General features: G+C 44.7%; 1 protein-coding gene across 1 annotated transcript; it reads left to right on the forward strand.

Moving 5' to 3' along the window:
* Positions 1 to 3,257: 3,257 nt before the first annotated feature.
* On the forward strand, positions 3,258 to 5,840 carry LOC128309196 (ATP-dependent DNA helicase PIF7-like). Its single transcript, XM_053045581.1, has one exon. The coding sequence runs from the start codon at positions 3,258 to 3,260 to the stop codon at positions 5,838 to 5,840; it is 2,583 nt and encodes an 860-aa protein (XP_052901541.1).
* Positions 5,841 to 8,480: the final 2,640 nt, after the last annotated feature.

An 8,480-nucleotide genomic window follows, 5' to 3' on the forward strand; every position in this document is an offset into this window, starting at 1 on the left:
CCTTAGTGGTAGAGAAGCGTTCTGAGAGTTTTTCATTCTCCATCGCCTGGTATGTGCGTTGGTCACTCTGTCAGTCTGTTAAATTTGGGTGCGATCAAAGACGAGCTCGTTACGTCGTAAAGTTTAATCATGGGTATTGAACTACGACAAAACTAAAAATATCGCTATACAAATTTTAGTTGGAGGCGACGCATAACGTTGCCATGTTACCATTTCCCACATCCTTGGATCATTTTTGTGGTGTGAAGCATTTATCTTCGCACATTGTTGCTTTGATCGTTAGCTTTGATTAAACCAAAAAATAAATTATTTTAATGCTTGGTTTAGTGCAGAACTAAAAAAAAATAAATCTTTGCAGAACAAACCAGCCAGTTTAGCCAGAATCTAGAAAATGTAATAAAAAAGTTATGTGTTACAACAAATTGCTACGCATCCTTATTTGCTTTTATTGATGATATTGATGATGAAAAAAAAAATAAATGAAGTCACTAACACTTTTAACGACACATCACCTAAATGTGGATGGTCCCCGACGGTAACCATTCAAAAATGAGTGATATCGCTATACAAAAATTCAAGTATGCTTCGACTGCGGCCCACGGTAATAAATGCGATTTTTACATGGCGTAGAACGCATTAAAAACTACACCAGAAGCAACCAATCAAGTTGAGTTTCGCAGCTTTTTCAATATTTGTGCTCTATTATAGCGGTGATTTTTTTATTTGTGAAAAATTAAACGATACTACTAGCGAGCGGGTAAGCTTCACAATGATTTAAAGAAGTATCTAACAGTAATAAACAACTGTTAATATTGATTTTAGAAAAAAATGAATTCGACAAATCAGGAGCAAGAAGAGAGTATTGGGTCTGGAATCTGGCGAGAGTTATCCAGACCATCAAGGTTGGCGCCTTATGCAACTCCACCAGAAGAAACACCTATTGCGCGAATTGCTCGGTTAAAACGCAAACGACAAGCGGAATACCGCCAACGTCTTCGAAGCGCAGCAATCACCGTACCGGAAGAATCCTCAACAGCTATTGAGATAAATAATACAACGATGCCTTTACCCTCAACTACGCAATCATCAACGGGTGCCATCGGTCAAGTTCCTGTTTCTGAGGCATCGATAGAAATACCATCCACCTCAAACTGGATGGCACGATATGCAACCCCGCCCAATGAAACGCCTATTGAGCGAAATCGCCGTCAGAAACGAAAGCGACAAGCCGAATATAGACAACGTCGCCGTGCTTCTAATACAATGGAACTTTCTTTGTTATCATCTGTACCTCAACCAACAACTACTACATCTGATACCAATGCTGCGTCAATGCCCATCTACACCAGTATCGATTTTGCCCAACTCCCATTACGTCAACGGTGGGAAGCAATACGTCGCCAACAGCTCCGTCGTCGATATGGGACAAGGTTGTTAAAAGCTGGACTTGGCTACCACGATGTTTACAATCGCCCTACTCGGCATCGGCTGAGCATTCGCGAACCATGCCAATATTGTGCAGCACATAAATGGCCAGGAGAAACGGGCACTTTATGTTGCAACAGCGGCCAAGTTGTGTTGCCATCATTCGCCGAACCGCCACGCGAACTGATCGAACTATTCGCCAATCCTCATTTTTTAACAAATATTCGGTCGTACAATAACGCATTCGCATTTACTTCGATGGGGGCATCAATCCGACCGAATGATCGTGTGCGTCAGGACCACACGGTAACTGATGGTAGAGGAATATATACTTACCGAATACAGGGAGCGCTCTGCCATCGCATCGGTTCACTAGATCGAACTCCCGGGCGTGTTCCAAAGTATGCCCAATTATATTATCACGACTCTAGCATTGAGGAGCAATGGAACGAAATGGTCGAAATGCGCTTGGCACTGAGCAGCAGGTTAGATCGCGAAATTGTAACAAAACTCCAGCGAATGTTTGAAATCTGCAATCCTTTGACCACTATATTCCGTCACGCGTACGAGCGGATGGCACGCCTGGAGGACGTACGGTTGCACATTCATGCGCGATTGCCCGGTCTTGATCAGCGTCGCTATAACCGACCCATCGCTGAAGAAATTGGTGGTATATTCCTCAGCTCCGAGAATGGTCAACCGCGTGATATCGTCCTGCAGAACCGCACTACCGGGAGCCTCATCCGGGTATACGAATCTCACCAGATGTTTGATGCGTTTCAATATCCGATCCTACATCCATACGCTGAAGTAGGCTGGTCGTATGGCATGCCAAAGGAACTGCGTCGTGTTTATGCTCAAGCAAATGGCCGCACTGGCGATGACCAACCCGACGGTAATGCTGCTTTGGTACAAGACGAAGGTTTACGCTCATCACGACAAATAACTCCCCGCGAACATGCCGCCTATCGGTTATGTACACGGGACGGGGATATGTCATTGATACACCGTGCCGGACGACTGCTGCAACAGTATAGTGTAGATCAATGTTGTAAAATTGAAGAGCAACGACTGAAATATCAACGAGAACACCAGGCGCAGCTACGAGCCGATGCTTACTCTGGTATTCTGGACTACGCAGGTTTAGCAGATAACCAAACTCTCGATGAAACTACCAGTCACGGACGAACGTTGGATCGCGCTGGGTCGCGTATTATTCTTGCACCAACGTTTCCCGGCAGCGACCGGTTCATGCGGGCCCAATACCAGGACGCAATGGGCATTGTACGTGCGTTAGGAAAACCCGATCTCTTCATTACAGTTACTTGCAACCCAAAGTGGCCAGAAGTAACCGAAGCGTTGTTTCCACAACAACAAGCCGCTGATCGACCGGATCTCACAGCTCGCGTTTTTCGTCTAAAACTTAAAGCCTTCCTAAACGATCTTTCAGCGGGTGTGCTTGGGCTTGAGATAGCACGCATACACGTGATCGAGTATCAAAAACGTGGTCTCCCGCATGCCCACTGTCTGGTGATTCTGAGTGATGCTGACAAAACCACGGTCGGCAGCCGACTACGACCGACTGGTGTCAGCTGAAATTCCTGACTCGGCAAACGAGGAGCTTTATGACACGGTGCGCAAGTGCATGATGCACGGACCATGTGGTCGGTCGAATCCACAAGCACCCTGCATGAAAGACGGCGTGTGCTCGAAAAAATTTCCCAAGCAATTCACCAACGAAACACGCCAGGCAGAGGACGGTTATCCAGTTTATCGACGCCGCAACGATGGCCGCACTGTCATTGTTAAAGGTGTACCATTGAACAACTGTTATGTGGTGCCACAACCCATGGCTATGTCATAAGTACGACTGCCATATCAACGTTGAAGTGTGCTCGAGCGTGGCCAGTGTGAAATATTTATACAAATATGTCTACAAGGGCCACGATCGTGTTGCCGTTTCTGCTGCTGAGTCTTTGGACGAGATACAGCAATATTTGGACGCTCGATACATTTCTGCGTCTCAGGCCATGTCGACCATCTTCGGCTTTGAGATGCAGGCCAAAACGGTAACTGTTGTTCAGTTGCCAATACATTTAGAACATCAGCAAAGTGTCGTATATCGAGCGAACGATAATATGGATTCCGTGCTTCAACGAGGCCACCACACCATGCTGACGCGCTTCTTCCAGCTGGCAGCAAACGAACCGAGCGTCCGTTCACTAACGTACCAGGAGATCCCGGCCCATTATCGATACGCTAAACCCTCGCGGCGATTACCGTGGTACGATGGCACAGGAAACCAATGGATCCCGCGCATTCGTCAGACCGACATTGTAGTTGGCCGTATGGTTTACTGTCCCATGTCGCAGATGGAACGTTACTGCTTGCGTCTGATGTTATGCTACCGAAAGGGTCCTACATCATTCGAGGATCTGAGGACAGTTGACGGTACGATTTGTGCATCCTACCAGCAAGCAGCCATCATGACCGGACTACTGCAGGACGATCTTGAGTGGGAACGAGCGCTCCAGGAAGCCGTTTCGTTCCGAATGCCCCATCAACTGCGCCAACTATTTGCCCTCATCCTTTCAGAAGGCATGCCGCAAAATCCACGTCGACTTTGGGAGGTGTATGCGAACCACCTATGCGAAGATTTTCATTGGCAACATAGGGATCGATACACTTCCGAGGAATCGGACCAAAATCGGTTGTTGCGTGCGGTAGAACAGTTTCGAAGCTTGCGTATCATCGACGATTATCTTCGCGGAACGACTCCTATGAAAACACTGGCCAGTTTTCCGGACATGCCACAGCTCGGTGAGTTTTCCGATTTACCAGCCGATCTCCTCCGAGTTGACCATACGTCGAGTGATAATTTTCTGATCGATGCTGAGCGTTCATACAGTATCAGCGAACTGGATGAAACACTTGCTTCGATACATGTGCTCAATACTGAGCAGCGTATGGTGTATGACATTGTGATTGCAGCGGTGGACCGTAATGGAGTGGGAACGGATTGTCTTCTTCAAGAGGAACAAATCCTGTTCTTTCTGGACGTACCTGGTGGCACCGGCAAATCTTTCCTTCTTGAAAAGATTTTGGCTTACACGCGTCGCCAGTCGAAGATAGCTCTCGCTGCAGCATCGAGTGGAATCGCCGCATTGCTTCTTAGTGGCGGGAAAACGGTGCACTCTACTTTCAAACTGCCCCTTACGTTAGATGAGAACACGCAATGCACCATACCTGTCCAGTCGTCACTAGCGAACCTGATACGGCAGGCGTCGTTGATCGTCTGGGACGAAGCTTCAATGAGCAGTCGCTACGCCCTCGAAGCCGTCGACCGTACTCTGCAGGACATCGTGGGTGTACGTCGGTCATTTGGTGGTAAGGTGATGTTGCTCTGCGGTGACTTTCGCCAGATTTTACCAATCGTCCCGAAAGGTACTCATGCACAAGTGGTGCAGCAGTGTATCAAAAAGAGTGAACTATGGCAACAGTTCCAAGTTTTGCGCTTGAAAACTAATATGCGGGTTCAAACGGCACCGGATGCGCAACATGCAAATGACATAAAGGAGTTTGCCGACTTTTTGCTCCGCATTGGAGAGGGCCGCCATCCAACGTTCCTAGGATCGGATCCTTCAATTGCCAAGCTCCCTCGCGACATGGTACTGCCCCGTACAACCAACCTGGAGGCCGACGTTCGATCGTTAATCAGCCGAGTTTACCCGGATATTAGACAAAACTATCACCAACCGCAATATTTTACTGATCGTGCAATCCTGTCACCGAAAAACTTGGATGTAACAGCCATTAATAATACCGTTCTTCAACAACTTCCTGGTTCCGAAAAAGAATACCTATCAGTTGACACGTTGGTTAACCAAGAAGAGCATGATGCGCTACAGCTGCCCGCTGAATTCCTCCACTCGCTCAACATGAGCGGAATTCCGGTTCATCGGCTTCTTCTAAAGCAATATACACCGGTATTACTTTTGCGAAATCTAAATACCGAACGCGGACTGTGCAATGGGACGCGCCTGCAAATCATCGCACTTAAATCGAACTGCTTACATGCACGAATTTTGACTGGCAAACATCAAGGAGACGACGTGCTATTGCCCCGGATCTTCTGTGACAGCAACGATGCGAGCCTTCCATTTCAAATCCGTCGCAAGCAGTTTCCAGTCCAGGTTTGTTTTGCGATGACAATTAACAAGGCGCAAGGCCAGTCCCTGCACCATCTTGGCCTGTACTTGCCCAACGAGGTGTTCGCGCACGGACAGCTGTACGTAGCACTGTCCCGAGTAACCTCGCGATCAAATGTAAAGGTGCTCATCGTGAACCCTGAGCGAGAAAATCAAAACGGTGTTGCGGTGAAGAATGTCGTGTACCAAGAGGTTATCAGGGATTAAATGTTGGATTATAGGGTAAGTTCATTCTATCGGGTCAGTTAATGAAAGAATATTTATCAACTTACATTACCCTAACAGGAAAACAAAGACGTCCCAGAACCGTGGTAAAACAGAATGGCACTGCAACCAACGCACTATGATAAAAATGAAGAAAGCGAGTGAGAGACAGTTTTCAATGGTGGTATTTCAAATACCATCCTGGAGGGATGGTCCAGTGCGAAGAATTTCAATTAAAAAAAAACGTTAATTGAAAATTTTTGTGATTTACAAATTTTTTTGTCTCTTCCATATTTTTAGCCGTAAATATGTGGAAATATGTATAAGAAGCAAGTTGTCCATCTATACAGGATAATACCTTCATATCGGCCATAAAAGGATTCATTGCGTACTTTCATTGCTTGAAAGCTTAATAGTGCATAGAATTGATTGTATAAAGTGAAAAAATGCGATTAAAATCGAATAATTGGAATCATTTTGGACACAACAAACTTCAAGAAGACAACACCGTGTCAAATTTCTGGTGAAATTAACATCTTTCCCTGATCCTTAAGATGCGTAGCCCTGTAACCGGGCCAATTAGCTAGTAAGATAAAAAATCATGTTGTCAACTGTAAATCCATCGTTATACAAAAAAAATCATACTCACTAATTCAGTGCTACGATCGGCTCGAAATTTAGTTTGCTGGACAAACTGCTTACAGTGAATCTGTCCTTTCCCAACTCATTATCCCAGCCTTTCTAGCGGATGTAGCCAGATAGATGGTAGTGCCATGGTATGGCATCAGCGTACCATGCAGGCATATAATTACAGTGTGGCATGCAGGATATAATTACGTTGCACGTGTGATCGTATCAACATTTCTTGACTCACATCCGTTCGTCTGCATGTCATCCGATCAGTGGAGCTAGACGACATTATCGCCGATCGTTGGAACTTGTCCCCTACGGAAACGGTTGCACTCTTTATCACTTGACTCTCATCCAGAAGGCTAGCCCCATACAACACGACACCAGTCATCGATCAACGCAGGTCCCCTACGGAAGAAAACGCATTCTTGCAGCCCGATACTCCGGAAGCTAACACATCCTCTTCATGCGCGATTCCCACGTTTCGCAATAGATAGCAATCAGTTCCCGAAAAGTATAAAAGAACAGGGAACATAGAATTAGGCGATTCATTTCACACTTAGTTTTGTACTGGTAGGAAGTGGACCCGCGAGTTCCCACTAATAATCAATAAATTTTTTTTTTATCATAACCTGTGGTGACTATAGTAAATATATGCTTAAAGATTTACAATCCACCCGAAGATCTTCCAAATCAACTATTGATTTGCCAATTCTCTCTCCAGATATTGGTTTACCAGGGCGTCGATTTCGATCTTAACAGCCGTTCTCTTTCGGGGGGAAAGTTGCTCCAGCTTTTCTCGCAATGACGACACATAGTGCATTTCTGGACGATTCAGGTGGTCCAGAATTGCATGACTCATTTCAACCAACGTCTGTAATGCCTCACTACATTCCTCATCGATGCGGGAGTTCTCCTCGCGTCGATTTTGACGGGTTGATCGTACCGCCGATTGCCGATGGGCCTGGTTGATGCTCCTCCTCCGTCACCACCTCCTCTTCCAACATCTCCTCCTCCAACACCACTTCCGGCGCAGCAGTATCCAATAGTGCATCATTTAACCATTCTTCCATCATCACTGCATCCTGGGATGGATCCACACGTTCCGAAGTCTTCAACCGCGTGTTCGGAAGCTAAAAGATAAAAAAGAATTTTTGGAAAAGATATGCTAGTTATTAACGTTATTTTATGTATTGTATGTTATGAAACATTACAGATGTTTCATATTTTCATATTTTTCCCTTTTTTAATAATCCCCTGGTTATTTATTTCCTTTTTTTTCAGCTTCCTAGTACACAAGAAGAATGGATAAAAGTAAGCGATGGTTTCAATCGCAAATATGGATTTCCCCACGCAATAGGCGCTTTGGATGGAAAAAATGTAGCTATTCGTGCTCAAGCACAAAGTAGAGCATCATACTACAATTATAAAAGCTTTTACACCATTGTCCTATTGGCTGTAGTAGATTCGGATGTGAACTTCCTATACGTAGATGTCGGCTGCAAGGGTCGTATTTCCGATGGAGGGGTATTAAAAAATTCGGAATTATACAACCTCTTGGAAAGAGAGGAGCTTAATATTCCTAACGCGGACAAACTTAGGCTAAACGACACGGTTAACATACCATACATGTTTCTTGGAGACAAGGCCTGTCCCTTAAAAAAATATTGCTAGAGACCATACTCTACCCGAGACCTGCGTAGCGACAAAGGCAAAGGCCTTCTCTAGATTTATTGTCAATAAGGAACCATATTGCGCATTACTTAACAACTCTAGAATAGTTATTCTATTACTTTGTTTTTTTTTTTTATTGTTAACTGTTGTATTGCTTATCATACGGCCCTCGGCCGTCATAATGGAAAAATAAAAAAAAAATGTTGTATTGTTTTATATTGCTATTGTTAAATATGAATTTTTAAATATACATTTATTATTGACAATATAGATATTATTTGCAACTTTCTAATCAAACTTCCGAATGTATATATATATATATATATATATATATATATA

Source organism: Anopheles moucheti, unplaced genomic scaffold (assembly GCF_943734755.1).
Source record: "Anopheles moucheti unplaced genomic scaffold, idAnoMoucSN_F20_07 scaffold_24_ctg1, whole genome shotgun sequence".
Lineage (NCBI taxonomy): Eukaryota > Metazoa > Arthropoda > Insecta > Diptera > Culicidae > Anopheles > Anopheles moucheti.